Source organism: Chroicocephalus ridibundus, chromosome 15 (genome assembly GCF_963924245.1).
Source record: "Chroicocephalus ridibundus chromosome 15, bChrRid1.1, whole genome shotgun sequence".
Lineage (NCBI taxonomy): Eukaryota > Metazoa > Chordata > Aves > Charadriiformes > Laridae > Chroicocephalus > Chroicocephalus ridibundus.
The window spans coordinates 8282132-8306419 of NC_086298.1; the positions used below are offsets into that span (position 1 = coordinate 8282132).

Sequence of the window (24288 nt, forward strand, 5' to 3'; positions counted from 1 at the left end):
AGGTTTTTTTTTTTTTATTATTATTATTTCATTTCCTTATACTGTCTCCTTGATTTCTCTGACCAGGCCTGTCTGTCTCTCCCTTCCTTTACTGCCCTCTCCCCGCCTCTCGTTATTCACCTTCTCAGCCACTTTCCTTTACCCATTGAGACCTGTCATCTCTGACACGGTGTGACCCTCTGCCGCCCAGGCCGAGCATCGCTGTGATTCCCTCCTTGCCTGGGCAGGTCACCGTTGTGTCCGCTCGGGTGCCATCCGGAAGGAGCCTGTGTCCCTGCTGGGGTGTGAAGGTGCCACGTGGGTCACTCTCTTCTGCCCTGTCACCTGGACGCACCTAAAGGAGTGCTGGCCCTCGAGTGCCTTCACTCTCCAGCTCACGGACGCCTCAGAGGAGCAGAAAAGCCACTCTGGCTGCTCTCCTCGCCAGTGGCCCAAAACGCCATGTGGTCTGGGCTATCCCACCTTCCCCTTCCCATGGGACAACCTCAGCCGCTTTCTGGTGTCTCCCCCATGCCCTGCCGCATGCTCCCGATTTCTCCAGTCGTAGCCATCGTGTGAGCTCCTGTAGCAGAGAAGTTTCTCCTCTGCGTTGTGAACAGTTGGGCCATGGAGGAGTAACTCCCCGCGCAGCACAGCCTGCATCCCCAGGGCCGGTCCTGGAAAGCTACTTGTGCCTCCCAAGCAGCTTATCTTTAACTAAGCGTGATTAAATACATGTATCTTACAAACTCCAGAGGGAAATGACGGAGACACGGAAGTTAGACTCTGGGTACCGGGGGCTTGCAGGGAACAGCCTGCAGCATCCGTCCCCAGGGAGCTGCAGAGAACCGTGGCCACCTCCCGGATGCGTATTTCTGCCTGTCGGAGGTTGCATGGTTGTGGGTTCAAGCCAAGAAATACCGGAAACAATCTGGTTTAACCGGCATCCCTAGGAAATGCGTGTCAGTGAATGGCAGCAGTGTGGTTCCTCGAGTCCTGTTGCTCCAAACCAAAGCGATGCCCTTTCTGTTCCTCGGTGCCTCTGCCTCACTCGGCCAGGGTGACCTGGTCATCTGGGTAACGATTATTTGACACTTGGGAGAGCAAGCCCATGAAGTGTACTGCAGATTTGGGTGTACTTGAGTAGTGCCCGTCGTTGAAGCGCAGCTCTGCAGCGCTCGGGCTGTGGATGGGTTGAGGCGCTGGGGGGGAGGCAGATCGCCCTGGCGTGCGGGGGGTTAAGCTCTTTGGCTGCTCTAAACATCTGCTGCAGGAAAAGCCGCTGGTGCGACTTGCTGGCGTTATCTGCGGTGTAGCTGTCTGTCGGTGTGAGGCCGAGGCCTCCCTGCAGATGCAAGGCAATGGGGACCCACCTGGCCTCACTGCCTGGCTCTCTTCAGCCAGAACTTACTTTTTCCTTTCCGTTTGACTCCCGTGCCTGCGGAGATCACTGCCTGCTCATGGGTCCTGGCTGAGCTGCGCGTTGTCCCTGCGCTGTCTCAGGGGCAATGGTAGAGCCTTACAATTTAATCTGCCGGGTCCTGTTGCTGGGAGTCCTACAACTTACATCTTTAGCCATCCAAAGGCCTTTCCAAGATTTAGAAAAGGAACAGTGAAATCACATTATTGTGGCTTAACTGTAGAGTTGTTTCTGTAATAATGAATAACATCATTCATTTGGGTTCTGGGGGTTTACTTGTGCCGTGAGGCTTTTCCGGAGCTGCAGGAGGAAGCGAGGAGGTGGCCGGGTCTCTCTGTCTGCCCCAGGAATACATAAGGTGTGACAGTGTTTTCTGTTCATTGGTGTCCGCCCAGCACGATTTCCATATTCGCACACCCTGGTCTGTGCGGTTGAGGCACTTCAGACCCTTTTTCCCCTCGGGGTTTCCGTTCCTCTCTGCTAAGGACAGCACGAAGTTGGATGGAGGCTGCTGAAGAGAGCCAGGCTCTTGCCCTCGCTCCGGCAGTCCTGTCCCGGCGCTGGGAGAGATGGAGCCTCCCCTTGCAGCCATCCTCCAGTGATGGACCCGCACCAGCCCGGCAGCTGGATGCCTCTTTGTCAAACCTTACAGAAACTCCAGGGTTTTCCTCCTGCGTGCCCATGGTGGGTGCTGGCACCACCCGGCACCGAGATCAATGTTCAGAGAAAAGCCTGTATATTGGGAACAAACTGCTCGTGCCACACTGATGAGGACACATCATCCAATTCCTTGCTCTCATCTCTGTTCTTCGTTAAGGGAATACATAAGGCGGTGCCAGGGAAGCTGCTCGGGGACTCGTTTGGCCCCGGTGGTGGGTTTGACCTCCTGCCCATGGAAGGAGGAGACCCTGTTTGATGGCAGAGGCAGGGATTGCAGCAACGTGGCCTCTAATAGCTATAACATGAGCTCTTTGCGATCAAAACAGTGCTTCGCTTCACAAACTAATTCCATTTCTGATAAATTGTGTGACTAAGGGCATTTCTAAGAGGCTGTTTTTTAAGAAAACTTGTTTCTGGACTTGATATCTTATGAGTACGTTGAATTGAAATAACTTTATTGGTGATTGTGGAGCTGGATTTGTGCTGGGCTGTGTCAGGCTGCTGGCACCGGTGCTTGTGCCACATCCATCCGGCAGGCCATGGGGTGACGAGACTTTCCCAGTCCCCTTGGGAGAGTTCCCGATCGCTCGGTGAAGCCGATCTGCTGACCGCAAAGCCTTTCTCTTCTCTCGCAGATGAGCGGGTGGATCAGCGAACCTGCCTGATCTGCGGGGACAGAGCGACGGGGCTGCACTATGGGATCATCTCCTGCGAGGGCTGCAAGGGGTTCTTCAAAAGGAGCATCTGCAACAAGCGGGTTTACAGATGCAGCCGAGACAAGAACTGCGTCATGTCACGCAAACAGCGCAACAGATGCCAGTACTGCCGGCTGCTCAAATGCCTCCAGATGGGCATGAACCGAAAAGGTAAGGAGAAGTGAGTTTTTTACTGGTGGGGGAGCAGACTGGGGCCGGTGTCAGCAGTGGGTGCTACCCTTCCTCAGCTGCCGTCTTGTTCTGCAGTTCTGCCTCCCAAATTCTTGATGAGAAAAAGTGAAGCTTCAGCAAATGGATAAAAAATTCTTCCTCAACTACTTTGTTAGTGTATTGGAGGAAAAATCTGTGTGAATTGAAAGCACATATAAGTATTTGGAGAACTGATCATTGTGATTCCTGTTTTCAGGGAAGGTAACAGTTTGTTACTGTCCTTCTTGGCGGATCTGTCCCTGCATTTATCCCGAGTGAGGCGGTCACTATTTCTGTGCTTCACTTTACTGATGGGGCAAAAATGCGTGCATTTAAATAGGCTTTTAAAGTCCCAGGAGCTCTCAGTCAGGCTCTACCTGTTTGTTGTCATGGGAGCTTAGACCCACAGCCGTTGCCCAGTGATAAGGTGCGAGGATCTTCCCTTAGTGCCCGGCTCTAGATGATGGCGCTGGCTCCCGGCAGCGCCATGTGGAGCTGGCGAATGCTGGAGGTGGTTTTGCCAGGTACGAGGTCACTGAGGAGACAAGTGTGACCTGGGTTAGGGACAGATACCCCTTATTCCCCACATGTGCAGGGGTGATGAAATGCTACGCTATCATCTCCAGGATGGAAAGTCGTAAGTAGCTCAGAAACTAATAATAAAAAAAACAGACTGGGATTTATTTCAGTGTCATATCCCTACTCTTCACTCCAATCTTTTGACTTCTTAATCTCTGGAAATGTTGTTGCCCATTAAAAGCAGAGATTTCTTGGTTCAGTGTCAGCAGACAGGAGTCCGTGCAGAAGCGGGTGCTGCTGTAGCTCCGGGGCTGCTCGGGCTCCCACAAGGCGTGCAGTGATGGCGGGGGGGGACCCTGCCTGGCCACGCGAACCAAAGCGTCATCTCATGTACTTTAAATGCAGCTATTGATGCCTTTAGTGTCATCACTCATAGGAAAGCCGCCTGTCCAAAGCACTAAAACTTCCATAAATTTACAGTAAATCCACCAGGATCTTCCTTAGAAACCTTATCCTGGGGTTGAGAGGGGAAGCTTACCTGCTGGCCGCTTGGATTACAAATACTCTGGGGGAGGCTTATGTGATGGGGAGGCAGGCTAGTGCCTGGTGATCTCTTACCCAAAGGGTGTAGTTCTGGTGACCAGGAGCGCTGTCGGGGTTCATTTATTCTTTCAAGTGTCTGCGGTGGGATTCTGCAGTGGGGCAGCTCAGGGCTCTATCAGCTGGGGCAACCTCCTGAACAGAGGGTGTAGAGAGTTGTGGGTCAGTCTCTTGTCCCAAGGAACAGGCGATGGGACAAGAGGAAATGGCCTCAAGTTGCATCAGGGGAGGTTTAGATTGGAAATTAGGAAAAATTTCTGCACTGAAAGGGTTATCGAGCACTTGGAAGAGGCTGCCCAGGGAAGTGGTGGGACCGCCATCCCTGGAGGGATTTAAAAGCCGGGCAGACGTGGTGCTGGGGGACACGGGTCAGTGGTGTTTGGGCAGCGTTGGGTGGACGCTTGGACTCGATGGTCTGAAAGGTCCCTTCCAGCCCAGACCATTCTGTGAGTCTGAGTTCCGGCCCTTTCCCGGCCCTTTCCCGGCCCTTTCCCGGCCCTTTCCCGGCCCTTTCCCGGCCCTTTCCCGGCCCTTTCCCGGCCCTTTCCCGGCCCTTTCCCGGCCCTTTCCCGGCCCTTTCCCGGCCCTTTCCCGGCCGCCCGTGGCTCACCCGCGGGGGCACAGCGCCACCTGCCGGCCCCACCGGCCGCCGCCGCCCCCGGCTCTTCCCGGCCCCCCGGGCCCGCCCCCGCCGGTGGGAGCCAGCGGGCCCGGCGTGCTGCGGGGCTCCCTGCGGCTGGCCGTGATGGCAGCTCTCGTTAGTGTAGCGGGGTGTGCGTTTGGGGGAGGCGCGGAGCTGACATCGGAAGGAAAACCAGCTTTGAGGAGAGGTTGTGTCGTGCAGGCGGTACCAGGACGGCTCTCCTGGGGGGGGGTTGTGTGTTAGAACCACCCAGGTCTCTTGAAGCCTTTTGTGATGAACCAGCGACAAAAACATCGCTACTTTTGTTGCGGATCCTGGCTAGGTCATGCAACCAGCAAGACTTCCAAAAACCCCATTTAAGCGAAGCATCTTGAGCGTGGTGCGATGTGGGAGAGCGATGTGGGCTCTGATACCCAAGTCAGGTACCGCAGCAGATGGAGGTATTGCCAAGAACCTCCCTGCTGTGGGGGTTTTGCTTCTGTTTAAGCCAGGAATGGTTGTAAGAGTTTGCAAAAATAAACAAAGTCGGTTGGCATCCCGTGAATCTTGCTGTGGGGTGCTGTGCCCGGGGGGTCCGGCAGCCTGGGGAGCGGGAGCCACTGGCCAGCAGAGAACTGCTGTGGCACCCGTAACTGCATCAAGAGTAACGGGGTTCCTTTAACCCCCAGATGCTGGAAAATGTCAGCATCTTAAAATAGCATGCCTGAGCTTGGGTAAGGCCTTGGGCAGAGCTGTGGTTTGAATGGCTCCTGCTGCTCTTGGGACGTGCTCAGCTGAACCACAGACTGATCTCAACAGGGAGGTGAAAGCTTTTACCTGGTTTGGGTCCGGAGTTGGGGCAAAGCACTGCCCGCAGCAGTGCAGGGCCGACCCTGCCGCTCTGAAGCCAGTGCCTCAAACCAGCGCAGCTGGGAGCACGGCTCCGCGGGCAACGGGGTAGAGCTACTGTCCTGCTTGTGGGCAAGGCAGGAGCCACCCCAGCATAAAGACCGGCCTGGTGACAGCCAACATCGTCTCCATGGTTAAGAAAAACCGTAAACTCCACAGAGGCAGGTTTGCCAAGGGATTCTGTAAAACAATGCGGACGTAGAAAAGGAAGATGTAAGCTGATGTCAGCTAATGTCTGCTCCAATACACTTTGAAATCAAAAGACAAATTTATGCCCATGGCTTGAAATGGGAAAGCTGAGAAGCTTTCTGAATCACAATTAGCAATAAAATATTTTGGAAAACTAGAGAAATTTTCTGCAAATTGGAAAACTGTTAATGTAGTTCCATTAAGTTTAAAAAAAAAAAAAAAAAAATGAAGGGAGTAGCAGAGAGCTAACCATGGTGGGTTAGTTTTACATCATCACATTTTTTTAATGAGGAACTAATATTTTTTGGAAAGACCTTTCGTAGAAAATAAACAGCCTTGTTTGTTAAAATGAGTTTGTTGTTTTGCTGTATCTTAAAAGATTTGCGTGATATAAAGGCGAACAGTAGTGGGTTTATATCCTGTGTTCGAGGCTTCTCCAGTGTGTTTAAATGAACACTATCTGGCATTTTAAATAAAAATACTTGCTGGGCTATGGAGGTGGCAGCCTTTGCATTAGGAGGATTAAAACCGTATTGCTGATCTCGTAACGCGCTGTAAGGTGCCGTGGGGATCGCTGTGCTGCTGGTCACCGGCTGGTGAGCTGTAAATGGTCAGGACAGTTTTGTGGGGTGATTTGCATGGCTCGGCTCACTGGTGAGGACTCAGGAAAAGGCAGGTTGTGTCCCAGCCTGTGCGTGGCTCTGCCGTGCCGCCAGTGCCGTGGGTGATGCCCGCGCTGCCAGCACAGCACCGAGGCGGATGGGGGTGACTGGAGCTGAGGGCGTCTCAACTCCAGCAGCAGTGTGGCTCTCCTGCTACACAATTTTTTCCCTAAAAATTTAGTGTGATTTTTTTTTTTTCTGTTTCTGGAGGGCGGGCAGCAGCCCGGTGTGTGGCACAGGGTGAGGCTGGCCGGCAGCAGCAAGGTCACGGCGCAGCTGGGGAGAGCCCGCTGCCAAGTCTGTCCAGGTCGTGGTGGGAAAGAGATTGGGACCCGATAAACAGGGGGACCCAGCCCGGGAGAGGAGGCGTGCGAGGAGCAGGGCTGCTCCTCCAACCTGCCGGCGTCCGCAGGGCTGCCCTGCCAGGAAAGAGAAAAGCAGAGGGAAGAGGAAGGTGGAGAAGCAGCTCTGAGATAATCCCCTTAATTGGACTTCACTGAAGCTCCCTGGAAGTTGTTTAAAGAGCCTTAAAAATGCAGCTGCCATATTGAGAAACTAGGCTGCCCTGCTGCAACAGAACTGCATGCTGGGTCTAGTAACTCAGGTGCTAAACTTCACGTGCAACTGGCTGGGTCAAACATCTCCCTTCATTTTCCGTGGTAGCTGCAGGAGACCCAGCCCACGGAAGCGGCAGTGGTGTGGGTAGTCCCCAGGGAAGTGCTCTGTCTGTGGCTGTCGGCAGCGTGGGCTCCGGGGATCTCTCTGGCTCGTGGTGGTTCAGGGCTGCCTGCAACCGAGGTAGAAACGCCAGCATTTGCATTCCATTTTCTAGCAGCCGTGGGTATTCACTTCTGGAGGTGAAGTACATTTGCTTTCTGTGTGCCATCTCTCAAATTATCCTGGAATTAATTATGGTAAAGGATTGCTTTTCCTTCATTACCTGTCACTATGGGATCACATGAAGAAATACTGAACTCCCTGAGTGACGCTTGTAGCCCCAGCGATGGGCTTGTGCCCTTTGGGCTGAGGATGGTGGTGCGTGCTGCTCGCGCTCCCCGGTGCCCTGGGAAGCACCGGGGGTTTCTGTGTAAACTGCTTTGATGAACAAAACGAATCTTTAAAGATATAAATATTTTTTTCAAAATAGTAGATACCTTCTTGTGTATTTCTGGACTAGCGAACAGTAGTGTTCCTCACCAAGGTTTGGATGTTCTCTTTCAGCAATCAGAGAGGATGGCATGCCGGGAGGCAGAAACAAAAGCATCGGACCTGTCCAGGTGAGCATGTCCAACCGTCTCTCCAGGGATCCCTCCAGCCTTTGCTCTCACCCCAGGGGGTGCTGGGCTTGTGCCGCGGCAGCAGCTCGGTGAGGAATGGCGACGGGGGTTTGTTTGACCGAGCCTTTCCCAGCCCCACCTATGCCTTCTGCCGGCGTCGTGGGGCTTTGACTCTCTGCAAGTGTTAGAAACACATCTACAACAGTAGATTTGTACGTAAAGCTGGTGCTTGCTTGACCCCGAGGGGACCGGGCGCAGTCCCCGGGTGCCTGCGTGAGCACAGGGCAGTCCCCGGCCCCCGCGGCACTGTCCTTTGGGAGCGGCACAAGGACGTCCGTCCCTCCACGGCACCCAGTAAATCTCGCGGCTGCCTGCTGCGGGCCCTGCAGTCCTGCGAGCAGGGCACCCAGTAAACGTCTGGCTGATTGATGGCGCAGCTTGTCTGGGGATGTCTTGTAAAGCGCGAGGTAATTCAGCACAACAGCTTGTACTGCACGCCTGAGAAATGATGGCCATTTTCAGCTCACTTCTAGAAAAGAGGTCGTTTAAAAGTTTACTATTTATTTTAATAAAATAGAAATAACACTGAAAGCTTTTTCTGTGGCTGTCTGTGCCTACGAAGAGACTACTCACCCCAGTCCGAACGCAAACCGGAGAAGCCCAGCAGCCAGGTGCCCTGTGGGGGAGGGAGGAAAAGGCAGGAGCTGGGCGGCGCGGCCGTGCTGTGGTCGGCGTCAGGGAGCGCCTAGCTCAAACAGGAATGTCTCTTAGTAATGATAGAACACTTTCTGCCATTTGCAAACATCTTATTTATAACAGCATTAGTTGCTGATTCTTAAAGCCTGCCTATCAAGGAAAAACAAACATTTAATTTCTGGCCAGGCAGCAATTTTTGCTGCCTCTCCGAGCAGTGTAGCCGTAGCAAACCAGCAGCCTTTGCTGGCCAGCGCGGGCCCTCGCCCACCTGAGACCTGGGCGATGGGTCAGCGCTGGTCCGTAGCTCATGCCGTGGGCTCCCTCTCCTGGGGTGAGACTGTCCAGCCATTGTGCTCTTGGCATTCTGTGAGGGTAAGCTTCCCGAGCTTCTCTGGGCTTTCGCAAGACTGGAATAAACTGTCTGGGCAATGTTTGGCTCTTGAAAATGATGTTCAGAGTTCACTTCACTTTCTTGCAGCACTTTAACTCCAGGTCTTTCAATATTTTGTGACAGTCTTGCTGAGGGACGTGCACAGAATTAGGGGGAAAAAAAAGCACAAAACCAATTACGTTGCATTTTCCCCACTATGAATCCAACACTTTTCCAGGAGCATACCTAGCTCTTTCTTGAAACTCTATACTTAAGGGAATTTCATTTTTTTTTTTTATTTTAGTCCATTTTAACTTCATATCTGTTATTCTATAATTCCTGTTTTAAGTATTAGGTGCTTGATTTCTTCTTTAGGTGCCACCTCGTTCTTATCTGGGGAAAAATAGTGAACAATGATTCCCTGTAAACATTTTTTTTATATGTGTCACCTTGCCTCTCTCAATTGCTTTATCAAACCAGATCCCACTGCACCTTCCGTCTGCCTGTGCCTCTCCCGAGTACTGAGTGATGTTCCCCATGAACTGGCCTCAATTACTCCCAGGTTTTTCACTGTGTGACAGCGTCTGATTTACGGCTGGTGGCTGCGAGTGTTTGACATCATCTTCTCGTGTGTCCGTTCCTGTCTGCTGTGCTATCGTCACTTGTACTGCAGGCACTGGAGGTCACCACGATTAGCTGTAAACAGAATTTTTCATGTGCGTTTTTCAATGTAAAGGAAAGGTGCGGTACCCGCAGGAATGGCAAAGCGTTTCTCCTGCTGCGGGGTGATTTTGGCTCTGCTGGATGTGGCCGTACAGCCAAAGTGTCCGTGGACCGAGGCTCTGCCTTATTTCTGTTCTCAGCTGAAGTAACGATAATGGTCCTGTATTTGACAGATATCAGAGGAAGAGATTGAGAGAATTATGTCTGGGCAAGAATTTGAGGGAGAGGCAAACATGTCATGGAGCAACAATGGAGACAGTGACCATAGTTCCCCTGGAAATGGAGTTTCTGAGAGCAACCAGCCTTCACCCGTTTCTACTCCGTCTTCAAGGTGGGAATGGCCTCTGGAGGGATTTCATATTGCAGTGATCTTGTCTGTCTTGCCCTGACTCGTACTTTGGGTCAACGTAGGAAAAACGCGCCGTGAGCGCGTCTTTGCATAAACTGAGCGTCCTGTGGAGTCTCGCGTCTCTAATTGTGTTTTAAGACAGCCAGCCACTGGATTGCAGAGAATTGAACCGGGAGGTGAAATGCTTGTGAGCAAATGAAAAAGAAGGCAATATTGAGTTAAAATTATATTTTAAATATATCTCTTGGTTTGTATTGATAGCTTTTTCTGCAGATCATGGGAACTCGATTACCTTTCGCTGCTCATTCTGTATAAGCTCTTTTTCTGCACCGCGCTGGGATTTTGAAAATAAATGACTCCATTTAGGTTACTAATTGGTGGTGTTACATTAAGGTCAGTTACTGTTAGTGCCAGCCTCCTGACGTAGCCTTAGATGGCAAACATGGCGAGAAGCTCAGGCTTGCGTTCCATCTGCTTGCAGTTGCATCTTAAGCTGGGAGTTATTTGTGTTCACTGGCTGGGTAAATAGTTTACAGTCCTAAATTCTGGCCCTCTAAGGAAGCCGGGCTGGAAATGCTTTGTACAGTTGGGTTTCTGTTTTACTCTCCGAGTGGCTGCTCGGCAGCAGTTCCCGTGTCTCTGTTAGTAGAACGAGCGCTGAGCCAGGCTCGAGGTGAGGCAAGTGTAAGGTGTCTGGTCTGCACACTCTCAGCTATTTCCAGTGTAGGGTTTAAATACAAAGACATTTTCCATACTGTTTATTTTCCTATTTTTATTAACATTTCTGATATAGCTGAATGCAAAATTTTAATGAATCAGGTGGATTTTTGGGGGTATATTAAAAAGCTTTTCCTTTTCCAGTAGGTCCGTGGAGCTGAATGGATTCGCTGCACTCAGGGATCAGTATATTGGGACGCCGGTGTCCACGCACTATCAGTACCTCCCGCACCTTTTTAGCTATTCTGCTCACTCAGCTCTGATGCCCCCCCAGACACGCAGCCTGGACCCGCAGTCACACAGTCTTATCAATCAGTTGGTGTCAGCAGAGGACCTGGAGCCACTGGGCACACCGATGCTCATTGAGGATGGGTGAGTGGTGCCAGGGGCTGCCTGGGGCCGCGTGTTCCTGGCTGTCCCTGGGATCCGGCTGTCCCTGCCTGCACCCATGGCTCCAGCTCACGCGGCGGAGGCTGCTGGGGGCGAGGGGGGCGGCTGGGTGCCTGCTGTCATGGCCCCATGGGCACAGGGAGCATCTCCCCTGGGAGAAGATGTAGCCGTAGTGCAAGCAGCAAACCAGACCACGTCCATGGGAGGCCTGTGCCCTTGTGTGGGAGTGGGGTGTGATGGGTTTCAGCCCTGAGACTGTATTAGCTGTACAAAAGGCATGGTAATAAGCGCAGTAGCTGGAAAAATACACATGGGTGGAAAAAAGCTGGGTAGTCAATCCACTGGCAAGAGCTGCGGGGCCACCCCGTGCCCAGCAGGCTGGGTGCTGGCGGGTGGGTGAGCCTGGGGATCGGGGTGATGGCCATCGCTGCTCCTAGCGCCAGGTGACACCCTGGGCACCGGCACGGTAGGCACTTGAACGTGAATTCGTGTGGCGTTTGCCTTGCTTTTCAAGTGCCTCGTCAGATGATGTCATTCAATGTTGTTAATTGTTTTTATGCCTTCATATTAACTGTGCCTGCAGGTATAAAGTGACTCAGGCAGAGCTGTTTGCGTTGTTGTGTCGTCTGGCGGATGAATTGCTTTTCAGGCAGATTGCTTGGATCAAGAAGCTGCCGTTCTTCTGCGAGCTCTCCATCAAGGACTATACCTGCCTGCTCAGCTCTACGTGGCAGGAGCTGATCCTGCTCTCCTCGCTGACTGTTTACAGCAAGCAGATCTTTGGTGACCTCGCGGATGTCACCTCCAAGTACTCTCCCTCTGATGATGAGCTGCACAGGTGAGACATCAGGCGGAACCTGCAGGAAAGGGAGCAAGTTCTAGAGATGGAGGAGCCATCAGGAGGATGAGAGGTTGGGTGCGTGTTTCTGGCCCTGTGACCAGCTAACCACCTCTTCACCTGTGGCTGTTTTCCTTTTTTATTTTTTAGCGAGTGGTTATTCCAGGCTTAGAAAGTACCATGGTTTGTCAGTGATGAATCAGAACTCCCTTCTGCAGGGGAAGGTGCGGGTGCTGTACACGTGTTTGAAGGTGTTTGAAGTTCCCGTAGCAGTGCTGTCGTCCTCCAGCACAGCGCTACAAACCCCCTTTTTTATGGGGAGAGTAAAACTAACCAACGCTTTGGGTAACCCTGAGATGCGGGACAGAAGGTCTTATTTAAAAACCCTTTGGGCCAGTGTAAAGGTTGTTCACGAAGCCGGTTGTCTGTATTATCAAAGTGTTCATTATTAATTGCTATTTCATTGTTTTGATTACATAAATTTAAAGATGTTGCAACTTAGCTCTTGTTCTTTCCGTAGTATGTACTATCTGATGCTCTGAGGAACCTGCCTTTCATTTATCATTTTGGTGAGGGTGTTGGTTTTTTTTTTTTTTTGGTTTGGGTGTTTTGTTTTGTGGTCTTGGTGCCAGACAGATCCTCCTTTTGGTAGCAGACTCGCGATCTCACAATATTATGGCAGAATACGTAGGATTTACAGAAACTGCTGCCCACCCTTCCCTTTAACATCTGCCTTGTCTGCGCTCTGCCCTTGCTGGCCTTGGCAGTTTTGCAAGAGTCACCAGGGGATGGAAGTGTCTGATAAGCAGAGATGTAAAATTCTGCTGTGGCCCTCGGCCGTCGCAGCATCAAACGGTTCCTTGAGGTTCCTTTGTGTGTCTCTTTTTGCCCACCAGAGGGGCTGGCTGAGGCCAGGGCGGAGGAGCCGAGAGCTGGCCCCAGGTGTCTCGTTTCCTGGGGCAGGTTCCTCCACGGTGATGTTCTGCCCAGCCATTCATGGTGCATCTGGTGCTGCTCCTGCGAGGAGCAGTGAGGGTCATAGAAACCCACAATAACACTTGTTCTGCATTCAGCCGTCCTTTTGTTCCTGCTGTCCTGGTCAGAGCCTCAAAAGACAAGTGTTTGTTTCATTTTGGGTTTGTGATAAATACAAGCAAAAGGTAAGACAACAAGACAAAGGAGGAATCCTCGCCCTTCAGAAACCAGCAATTCAGAGCTGGTCGCCTTGAAAGTCCTTCAGAGAAGATCTGTGCACATGGATGAAAATAGGTGTTCTTGGGAGTGGAATGTTTCTGCAGTCTCTTCTTCTGATTTAGCTGTTTGAGTATCGTTAATTGTCATTAGTAACACGGGAAAATGCACACTGAAAAAGCCATTTAGTGGGCAGTTGCACAGATATGAGGGGTCTCGAGCTGCACGGCACCCTCCCGCTTGTCTTCGTGCAGTTCAGCCGTAGCGTGCCTGTCTGCAGGCGGCAGTGGGGTGGTCCATGGGTGTCCCCTGTCCGATGCACGCGTGGAAAAGCTCGTCCCTTTGGATTTGTGAGGGGCTCTTACAGAGTGGTGCCCGACTTGGGGCTTTTTCAGAGAGCCCCCGTTTCCTCTGGCATTGATCAGTAACGATTGCAAACCACAGTCCATTAGATCTCACGGCTGGCTGAAGAAACCTCACTGAGCTGTGACAGTCTGGCACTTTGGGGTTAATTTCTGTTCCTATTTAGCAAAATGACGGGAGCCGTGCTGATGCTTAGGTAGGTGATGAAGGCAGGCATAGGATGAGCTCCACAGCCCCTGCGTTTTAATCGCTTCTAACAACTGGCTAAACGTTCTGTTTGCCTGCTAGATCAAATGCTTTCTTTTATTGTGCTGTTTTTCTGGAGATGAATATGAAATGAATAGATTCCTGACCTCCCCCAGCACTCCTGATAGCGCTTCCCTCCCCCTCCTCTCCAGCTGATCCCGATAACTCCCAGCCAGAAACTTGCCTGGTGTAAACTGGGAGGAAAAGTGTGTGGAGGAGTCAGTCCTCGAGAAGAAATAGGGCTGTGAAAAACAGAACAGCTTTGTTCGAAAGGGGGAGGAAAGCATGCGGAGAAAAGTAAGACAGTTCAACTGCAGGAATGAGAGAAGAGCTCTCCTGGATTTATGAAGTGATGAGTGGCTGGTAAAAATGTGCATGCTCTAAAAACAATTAAACCCAACAGACGACTGAGTGGTCTTTGTGCTCATTAGCTTCTTGAGCTTTGCAATCTTGCACCTGCAAGATTTTTAATGTCAACTTGAGAGCAAGAAAACTTGTACAACTTTAGATTAGCCGACAAGGCTTTCATCGCTTACAATATTACTTTCTTGAAGAACTGACCCGGAGTTCAGATAGCTTGTTTTCACTTCTCTGAGGTCAAACTCCACCATGCATTTTACAAATAACTTTGAAGTAAACAAACACACATGCCAAAATAAGGTATTATTCAGTGAAAAAGGTTCTATTTTTGTTCTATTCAAAGATGGCTTTCTGGCTGGGCTCTTATTCTTTGCGCTGTACAATGCCAGAGCGCAGCTGACGCTTCCCTAAACACTTCTGTCCCACTTCTGAGAATTTTTGCAATACGCGGTTTCTTTGAAACTGGGGGTACTGCTGTGAGATGTGTTCCCGAGAGGCCATTCCGGCTGTTGGCACGTGCAGGATGGTCCTGGAGCGTCCCTGCAGGCACCGGCAGCCCCCCGTGCCCTCCAGCTCCACCACTGCCTATTCCTCAACGCTGTGGCTCTTTCATGGTGCACACGCAGGGCGTTGCTCCTGAAGAAGCCCAACACCCCCTTCAGTGGGAGGACCTCGTTCTGCACCGACAAAATCTCCATCAGGCCACTTCCCAGGGGATTTTGGGGAGGTTTACGTTCCCTGTGCATCCGTGTGCCCTCTCCAGCCCAACCTCCAGCGCCAGCTTCCCTTGGCGAGTGTGGAGGCTCGGGAGATGCGCAGCTTGTTCTCAGGAGGCGGCACAGATTGGGCGGTGATGGGGCTGGCCCTGGTGAGATGCTCCAGGGCTGGCACGGATGGTGATCCACATCCCAGCAGAGCATCCCTGACAGGCCACACGAGCAGCAGTGCTTTTATGGTTGGATCTTGACATGCGTTTATTACGTGCAATGGAACTGGCACCTCCTGTTTGAGGGGGGAAAGTTGAGAAGGAAATGGGGTGTGTTCCTCAGACTGCGCCGTTCAACCTGAGACCAGCCTGCAGCTCCGCTCCCCTCAGCGTTGGCTCTTTGGGGTTTCATGCGTACTTGCATTCATGAGAAGGATTCCAGCCTTCCTGCAGTATGTCTCACCCTAGAAGCTCTCAGCCAAGGAAAATTAACAAACCATAACGAACAGGCAATAAATACAGCTGCGTGGAAGTGCTGGATCTCTGTGAGTCACTCCCGGGAATTTTCGGGAGGTGAGCTCCCGCACCTCTGTCAGATAAAAGACGCGTGTGCCACTGTGCTACACGGGTCAGAGTAATTCCTCAGTCTTTAAAACAAAGCTATTTCTCCACAGAAGGGAGAAACTGTAGGCACTTTAGCTGTTGGAAATGGCCTTTGTGGGAGGCGGTGTCTGTGCAGAGGGTCTGGGTCTGTGTTCCCAGCCCTGCCGGGGAGTCCCGCTGCGCTGGAATGTGCTGTGCAGAGCCAGCGCCTGGGCATGGCACTGACTCAGTAGGCAAAGGTTAACGTTAACTTTCCAGCTTTGTAGACTGGAGGGGTTTGAAACCCAACAACTTGGGTGTGAGGTTGGGTGTGTTTGTTGCGGAGAAGCAGCGTTCCTCTGTAGCGAGCTGTAAAGCGGCGCTGATCCCAGCTCTCCTGAGTCCTCCAGGCCCCCAGGGATGGCCGCCTTCTGCTGGTGGCCAGCATGGGTTACGCTGGGCTGCCGCAAGTGGTGGAAAGCACAAATTGAAGAATGGTGCGACGTGGGGAGGTGAAACGTTGCTGGGGACGGCTTGTCTTCTGAACGGGGGAGGCACTCCAAGGACAGGGCTTTTCTTGCATGGTGTTAAAATCTCTGAAGTTATAAAACTAAGCTTCTTGCCTTTATTGTACGGACTGTGTCCTGTGTATGTTGACTTGTGATCTCTATCCTCCAGATTCAGTGAAGAGGGGATGGAGGTGATGGAGCGGTTGATCTACCTCTTTCGCAAATTTAACCAGTTGAAGGTCAGCAACGAGGAGTACGCGTGCATGAAAGCCATCAACTTCCTAAATCAAGGTGAGTCGGCGTGGAGAAGGTATCGGCCCCGCTGAGAAATTCTCTGAAACAGTCTGAGCAGCCTTTGCCTCCCTGAGAGAAATGGGAGGAAGGGGTGCGAGACCCCGAAGGGACTCGAGCTCTGAAACCTCTCTGCACGTGTTTGCCGAGGTGCAGACCGTGCTCCGTGCAGAGCAGGGTACTTGAGTACCCGCGTGAAGAAATCCTGGAAGTGAATTAATTCATTTGCTTAGGCAATTGTTATTGCCTTTAAATACAGGCACCAAGGACAGTAAGTGTGTCGTTTTACATGCGTGCCAAGGGCACCAGTACCCGAATAAGAACAGAGCAGAGAGGCTGGCGAAACCTTTCTGGATAAGGTTTGGGTGCATGATGACTTACCAGCTGCTAACGAGCTTTTCATCAGACAAAGATATGTCATCTAAAAGTATTACTGCTTTAGGTAACTGTTTAGGCAATTAACTAAATGATGCTTTAAAACCAGTTAATTCACCTGACTTTTTTTTTTTTCCTGAGGTAATAGTTGACTATTTGCACACCCAACCAGAAAATGTATTTGTTCGTTTTTCTGCTTTAAAGGCTGAATTTGTAAAAGCAGTCACACACCCCCCCCTTTTTTTTTTTTTTTTGAGTCTTTCTGACTCTTTACAACATTCACCTTCAGACGATATGCTTAGGTCACCTAGCTGGGTTCCTACTTTTTAGATTCTATACCTAATGCTAACTCTTCCAAGTGAAAAGTAATGGTGAATGAAGTGTCTACGTGCAGGCAGTGAGTCCTGCCTAAGAAGGGGCTGTGTTGTCCTGTTGACTAGCCCGTGTGTTAAAGCTGGCAGCCCAGGCTGCTGCAAGACCCTAGGCATTTCAAAATCCATGTAATTCTTCAGCATGTGAGAAGATCCTGGCCGTTTCCTGACGACTGGAGCGGGCTGAAATGGTTGGGAAGAGGTGGGCTTTGTTCCTCGGGTGGTGCTCGTCCCTCTCCCCGCTCCTGTGGGCTGCCTCAAGCCACTGCCTGGGGGTCACCTTTCCCCGCCGTGTGCTGGGGCTTCGCAGGACATTTCTTCATGTTGTAAATGAAGCAAACTGTTGAGAGGCGAATGCTTAACGGATGGTCTTCGGCCGTAATTTTGGAAATAAATGTCCCCGGAGTCTTTTGTGCTGTGAAAGATAGTTGCAGTCTGTAAACATGTGCTGCGGGCTCCCTCCCCCCAGCTCGTTCCAGCAGCAGATAGTGCTGACGCTTCAATCTGTGCCGGGCTGAGGTTCCGGTTTGCTTCCCTGGGCAGTTTCCTGACACTGGATAATGCACTTCTCGAGCTGTCTCCATTGTTTTCCAAAATGTATTTTCATTAACTTCCTGTCTTCTTTTATTTTTAGTTGGAGTTTGCAATTTTTTATGTGAAATACCTGAGAATAATTTTTAAAAGTCAGCTTTTGGGCAGCAGATAAATGCCTCTTCCGTCAGATGGGCTCATGGCTCTGAGCCTGCTCCGAGGGTCCGCAGCTTCCGTGCTGGGTCCGTCCGGGTCCCCAGCAGCCGGTGCCGTTGGTCACGCTGCGCGCTGGCCGCGGGGCTTCCTGCCACTTTGATAGCTTGGAAACGGCCATTTTTCCTTTGTGCGTGTTGCCTGACATTGTCAAAGCTAAATTTAAAAATAAGAAGTTGACAAGTTTATAAAGCTCGTATGACATAATTCATAAGCAGATGGGGAGAAATATGATGATACCTTGAATTATAGAGTCGAGCGCTTTCCTCAGCCAAGATGATGTAGCTACAATCAACACGTTTCTGTCTGAGGAAGCATTACGCTGAATCCACTGAGAGGACTAAACCTTGACATAAAGCTGCTTTGCCCCAGGCAGGCGGGGATTTAAGGTTGCTGGAGCTGTTATCTCCAGGAGCATCCCTTGAGCTGCAGAGGAGCGGCTCAGGATGTGAGCTGTTCTCATCCTGGTCTCCCGTGGAAGGAAATCCTGTGCCCAGACACGCGTGTAAAGATGCGTCCGCGCTGCTGGCATGCTGGAGGGGGGACGGGAGTTTTAGCGTTTGTCCACCTGGGAGTCAGAAACCAGTCTCCAACGCAGGGACCCAGCTTGGGGTCTACCCACCCAGTTCTAGCAACCCATTTGTCTTTCCCGAAGAAGTGACAATCAGTGTGAGCCTGCTGCTTTTCTAGGATGTTTTCATCATGTTTTCATTACTCTAATCATACTCGTTTTCAGACATCAGGGGTCTGACTAACGCGTCCCAGCTGGAGCAGCTGAACAAGCGGTATTGGTATGTTTGCCAGGACTTCACGGAGTACAAATACCCACACCAGCCAAACCGTTTTCCGGATTTAATGATGTGTTTGCCAGAGATACGATATATTGCAGGTAACTTTTTGAGCTCTTCTCCCACTGGGATCTCATTGTGCAAGTTACGAAATTTGCTTTAAAAAAAAAAAAACTTAATTGAGAACAGCAAAATTCTTGTCGACTTTGGTGGAGGATGTTTGTGGGGGACCTTTTTCTGTCAAAGCTTCTCCCCCACCCTTAAGCCGATCTCCCGTCACCCCTGGCTCCCCAGCCAGACCGGCTCTTTGCAGGTTGTCCCTGTGCTGCTGGTGTGACGTCCGGCTCCCAGGGAGACGTGCCTTGCTCTGACCTGCCGCCCTTTAAGTGCTTCGGTCAGGTTCCTGTTTTATTTTCTTCCTTTCAATTCTATCTCGGAGGCATTTTGTCTCAAAAGGGCGAAATGCTGGTTTGAGTAGTTATCTCGTAAGAAACAGAGAGATCCCTGAAATGCCGTGTAATTAAGGAGCAGGTGATAAGCAGAGCGGCGGGCAGTTCTGCAGCGTAACCCCCAGGTCTCACCTCGTCTGGACCTCTGAAATCTGCAGGTGAACTTTCAAATGCGGTTGTGTCACTAATTGGATCTACAAGATCTGGTGTTACTAAAACATTGTTTGTTCCTGAATGTTATGGCAAAGGGAGATACTTGCTTCCCCGTGTCAAGGCTCCGTATGCTTCATCCTACTCCACTGTAACGAACTAGATAATAATCACAGAGTAGCTCTCGTAATTTACTCGTTGAGATCAACAAGGGAGTTTGAGGAGAGATGGGATTTAGTCTTTCCCAGTTTCTATAAATACAGCTCCATTGTGGAGAAATCATTTTGATCTGACTTTGTCCATTTATTTAGCTTTCGATTCAGTAAATAATAAATCCTGTTGTGTCCAAATGAATATCAAATGTCTAATGTAGCAGTAGGATGATTAACTGTTTCTCTGAGAGGTTCAAGGTAAAACCATCGCCAGCGTTGCTGGCTTAGGTGTCTCTGAAATCTGATTCAGGAGTGGCTGCTAATTCTGGGTTGTTTTTTTTTTTTTTTTTTTTTTTTTTCTTACCAGGAAAAATGGTGAACGTCCCCCTGGAGCAGCTGCCTCTCCTTTTTAAGGCCGTTCTACATTCCTGCAAGACGAGTGTGAGCAAAGAGTGAGCCCAGCTCGCCCCGGCCGGTGCCTTACGCTGTGCCCCAGGCAGGGAGCTGGCTCACCCCGGGAGAGGGGCAAACGCCATCGGGCAGGCGACGGGGCGGTGGCCGTCCCTGCCGTTGTAGCAAGAATCTTTTTTGGGTTGGTTTTTTTTTGTTGTTTTTTTTTTACTCTTTTTCCTATATATTTATTTCACGACAGAGTTGAATGTATGATCTTCAACACGATGCACATGGTTCTGTATGAATGCAGCAGATGCATTCTCCAGCGGTTTACAGAATGTGAAGATGTTTAATGTTACAGTGTTTGTTAGGGTTAGTTCTTTTGTATTTTGGGGGCTGGGGACCGAGATGACTAAGACTACCTCAAGGAGAAGATGCTGTTCGCGCACTGCTCTTTCCATGATTTGTACCCAAAAGCATTTGTCGTAGAGAGCAAACGGCCTCACCACATCGACAGAGCTGTTAGTGTCCCAAGCGGACAATTTTGCAGAAGTGGGTGTTAGAGAAGTGCCAAGCTTTTTTTCTTAAAATATAATAATAATTTTAAAAAGGCAGGGAGTGGAGATGAAGGAAGGGTCTGTCTCACCAGTTGGTTTCTTTTCCCCGGACACTTTTCAGGTGCGGGTGGTAGCTCCTGCGCTTTCCCTGAACCCTGTTCCAGTGGGATCGTAGTGCTCCCAAGGGGCGAGGGGTTGCTGCCGTGTCCCCTCCTGGGGGCTGCAGGGAGGGGGCTCTGTCCCCAGCCTGACAGCCAGACTCTCGCTGCCGCTGCACGCCTTCCTGTTGGACTGAAACCGCCTTGCAGCAGTTCCTAGCAGGCTCCTGGCGTTACACAAAGGTACTCTTGTTGCTAGAGAACTGCAAGTAATTTCTCATCACTTCCTCAACATCCATTTTAGGTTCACAAAAGCAGGAAAAACCTACTTAGAGAAGAGACAGGATTGCCCCTTCTAGCGTATTCCTCCAAGGTGGTGTCTGACCACTGCGGAGCTTCTGCATTGCAGCAACCCCAAGCAGCCCGTTACAGGGACACTTAATGCACCCTGCGGTTAAATGTGACCTGTGTAACGGGACAGGGGACTCCAGTGTCCTCTGGCGTGGCTTTCCCTGCTGGACTCAGGGAATGCACGATCCATAGTCGTATCCTGCCAGGACTGTTCTGCTGCTTGTGGAATCCCTTCTCACCAGGAAGAAATGGGTTCACTGCAGTACTTGGTAAACTGTTCTGTCCTAGGTGTTGCAAGGTTTGGGGTTTCCGTCTCGCAACCTCCACAGCCCACCGCCGCACAGAGAACTGGTTTGATGACAGCTGGTTAGCTGTTTGGGTAATTGTGAAGTGCTGGCGTTTATCTGAACTGGGGTGCCCTCATGGGTAACCTCGTGGCTTCCTGCTCGTGGTGGTAGTGGGCAAGTTGGATGAGATGCTCTTGTTCTCATCTCCGTTGTTAAGAACTAACGTTCAAAGACTCGGTCACTCTTGCAGGCAGCTGTGTCGCCCTGGCTGGATTTCCTTCTCTGTGTCCTTAGATATGAATCTGACGTTTATGTAGCAAGAAGGTTCATCAACAAATTTTTGAATGCTGTTTTAAAAATGTTTCGGGAAACAACTTCAGTTCCGTCAGGGTAGGGGAGCCAGCTGCTACCTTTTTGTCTTGTCCTGTGGCACTGAGCGAGTAGTGCTCAGAGGTACTGAAGCTGCCGCGAGACCAAAATGAACGTGATGGTGAACAGGAGAAAAGTCTCATTCACCAAAGCCGTGTTTCCTTCCCCTTCCCGCAGCGGGCGCTGCCTCGGTTGTGACCCCTGCCTTGGCCGCCCCTGCTCGCTGGGACCTCTCTGGGCCCTGCTGCTGGCTGGCCACCGACCCGCGGCGCCATCGCCGCCTTTGCCATCCCGCTTGGGCATCTCTCAGCTCGATGGTTTCCCTTTCCTAAAAGTCCACAAGCTGCTCATTTTTCATTATTTAAAGAGGATGTTACGGGTAACAGCTGCTGGGCGCAGCAGCAGCTCGGCTTGAGAGAGCTTCACAACCCAAAGGCGGTTCCGTCGATCTCATTTACTTTTACTGACTGTAAAATGAGACCAGCGCGTGTTTCTCAGGAAAGCCTTCTGCATACAGCCTATACCTCAAGTGTAAATGGGAAGATTTTAGTATATCTGTTTGTAAGTTAGAAAGTATTTCTCAGCTTTTAAGTTTAATTTCCAAATAGCTTGATATGATCTTTTTATTACGGGTTATCTTCTGGCTTGCTGTTTTATACACTCAAGGAATTGTTAAAATTGCATAGGAGTAATTTTATTCTACAGTTACTGAATTATTATAATCTGTTGATGAATAAGAGTTTGTTTTAATTAGTGTACATAAAAGCGGTCATCTTATTGCCAAATACCCAACAAAAATAGTCTATTAGGTATTCTGTGTTTATCCAAAATAGACTTCCAAGACTAATGCTGTACCAACAACAAAAAGCCTAAATTCATTTATGATGACGAATGGACAAGAAGCTTCTACTTTTTGTTGTATAACGCAAATTCTACAAAGGTTGATTGGCAGCAGTATCCCTTACCAAATAACCCATTTGTTGTAGGGAGTCGAAAATCCTTACTAAACTGACAAGTAAGGAGGAAGGTAACACACCGACCAGAACCTCGCTCTCCGGACGGTCATTCTTAATATCTTCTGCACCAAGTCCTCTAACGACTTGTGTTTTTTAAACAGGGTAAAGTGAATGTGTTGCATTGCAAACTCAGGTATTACGAGAAGGTAGGAATGTAGCTAGAGACGTAGAGACGTTAGGTCAGGCACTAGATGTATTTGTGAATTTGGTTTGAAGGACACCCTGGAAAGGTTGGAATTTTTGTTCCATTCTTCACGTAACATTCGGTTTACAGGGACTCATATTTTATTTGTGCTTAATGCTAGTAGGGGGAAGTTCATTATCTTTGGTATCTATCTGCTGTTGCTTATCTGACCTTCTGTCATAGAGGAATCAATCAACAATAATAGTCTTTGGTAGAATTTTCTGCCATGACAAGTCAATTTTTATCCCCGATTTGAAAGATAAATTGGCTGACTGACCCCCTCCTCTCCTTCATAGCGTTAGTGCAGATGGAAAGCTGAAGAGTTACTTTTAATCTGAACAGAGATTTGGGACATAAATTTGAAGTGCTCAGGCATTCGGAGGGGCTCTGCCGAGGTGTCCGAGTTGCTGTTTTACGGCTGGAAGCGCATCGCCCGGCGCAGAAACGGCTGCTCCCAGCTGCTGGGGCCACTGGGGCGCTCGGGGATGCCAGGTACCTCCAAACCGATGGGCTCTGGGCACAGCAAAATTGACGCAGCAGGAGCCAGCTCTTCAGCCGTTTTTCATCTGCGTTAGCTACTTTTCTAATTGTTAATAATGCCAGCGGCATTCGTTTTTTCTCATCTCGTGGCTGCCAGCCCGCAGTGCTGCGCAGAGGCGCTGCGAGCTTCGGGTCATGGGGGTGCAGCTCTGGATTTTCCTGTAATTCTTAAATCCTGAGCTTTTGCCGTCTCCCACCACACAAAGCCCAGAGGGGGAACTCGGCATTTGCGGGGTGGTCAGTCGGATCGCCAGTTGCAGGTCACCCGCTGCCAGGGAGCTGCCCCCCGAGTAGCACCCGTTTCCCTGGTGCTGTGGGGATGCTTTGAGCGAGGCCGCGGGAGCCGGTGGCACCAGCAGAGCCAGCGGGGCACCCGCGTCGAGTGCCGCTGGCCGCCCGTCCCCCCCTCGCCACGCACCTGCCCTTCGCTCTTCAGACTCCGGCGCAGAACTGCAGCCGCCTCAGGTTAAGGAGTTTGTCTTGTCCTTCAAACCAACCTTCTTTTTTTTTAAAAAAAAAAAAAAAAAAAAAAAAACCAAACTTGAATTTCTTTTATCTTTACTACATTTTTAAAAACGAGAAAAAAAAATATTCTCCTGTGAATGTGCTATTTACCATTCATTCTTTCTTCTTTCTTGGTTCTGATTTGAAGCTATGAAGCTTGGTGTCTGTGAAAATGTTGTTATTTCTGTATTTCTCAGGATAATAAGCGGCAATCATCCCTGCCACACGAAAGGCAGGAGAAAGGGGGAAACTTGGGGAACTAGTTTAAGTATGAAGCTAATTTTTAAGTTGTAGATGATGTGTAAATCGAGGGTAATGCATAGGATGTCAGTATCAAGCTGTGGCGTTTCTCTGGGTTCACGGTGTGTTGTTTGCAATACACAGAAGCTCAGGGATAAGTATTTAAAATGTGACCCAGAGAAACCCTAGTTTTGATGTTGCAACAGTTGCTTCTTTCATGACTTGTTTGGAGGACCCACTGAAAGCGGAATAAAGCCCCGCCCTGGAGATTTTTTGGGGAAAAAACTTTCAGTTGGGCTTGTGGGAAGTTTGCCTACTGGAGGCTCAGGTCTAATGGGAAGAGCACCCGGAAGGCCCGGGGTGCCGTTCGGGCTGTGGGGAGGTGGTGGCTGGGGAGTGCAGCCCCTCCGTCCTGCGGCGCCCGGCCCTCCTCACCGCCGCTGTTGGACGGGGAAATAGCAAAGTGTTAAAATATCACCGGTTTTGGTAACTTCACGCTTTCACTGAAGGCACATCAGCTCCTACGGCTGGGAGAGGTTTGTCTGTATTTCCACATTACCTCATCCTTCTGCTTTCGGTGTTAAATGTGTTTGAGTGCTTGTGGAAAAGGGGAATTTCTCAATGTATTGACTGGCTCCCTGGCAGCC

At 50.4% G+C, this 24288-nt stretch overlaps 1 protein-coding gene across 6 annotated transcripts in view; it reads left to right on the plus strand.

Annotated features, from left to right (window-relative positions):
- NR6A1 (nuclear receptor subfamily 6 group A member 1) overlaps positions 1-23424 on the plus strand; it is an 89446-nt gene extending 66022 nt beyond the window's left edge. For 5 of the 6 annotated variants that reach the window (XM_063353044.1, XM_063353047.1, XM_063353046.1 and 2 more), the window contains 8 exons: positions 2695-2925; positions 7687-7742; positions 9705-9862; positions 10742-10969; positions 11571-11825; positions 15952-16073; positions 18300-18452; positions 19470-23424. In XM_063353044.1, coding sequence (XP_063209114.1) covers positions 2695-2925; positions 7687-7742; positions 9705-9862; positions 10742-10969; positions 11571-11825; positions 15952-16073; positions 18300-18452; positions 19470-19558 — 1292 coding nt within the window. In that variant the 3' untranslated portion in view covers positions 19559-23424. The remainder of the gene's footprint in view (positions 1-2694; positions 2926-7686; positions 7743-9704; positions 9863-10741; positions 10970-11570; positions 11826-15951; positions 16074-18299; positions 18453-19469) is intronic. The other variant, XM_063353045.1, reaches the window with a different exon arrangement.
- Positions 23425-24288: the final 864 nt, after the last annotated feature.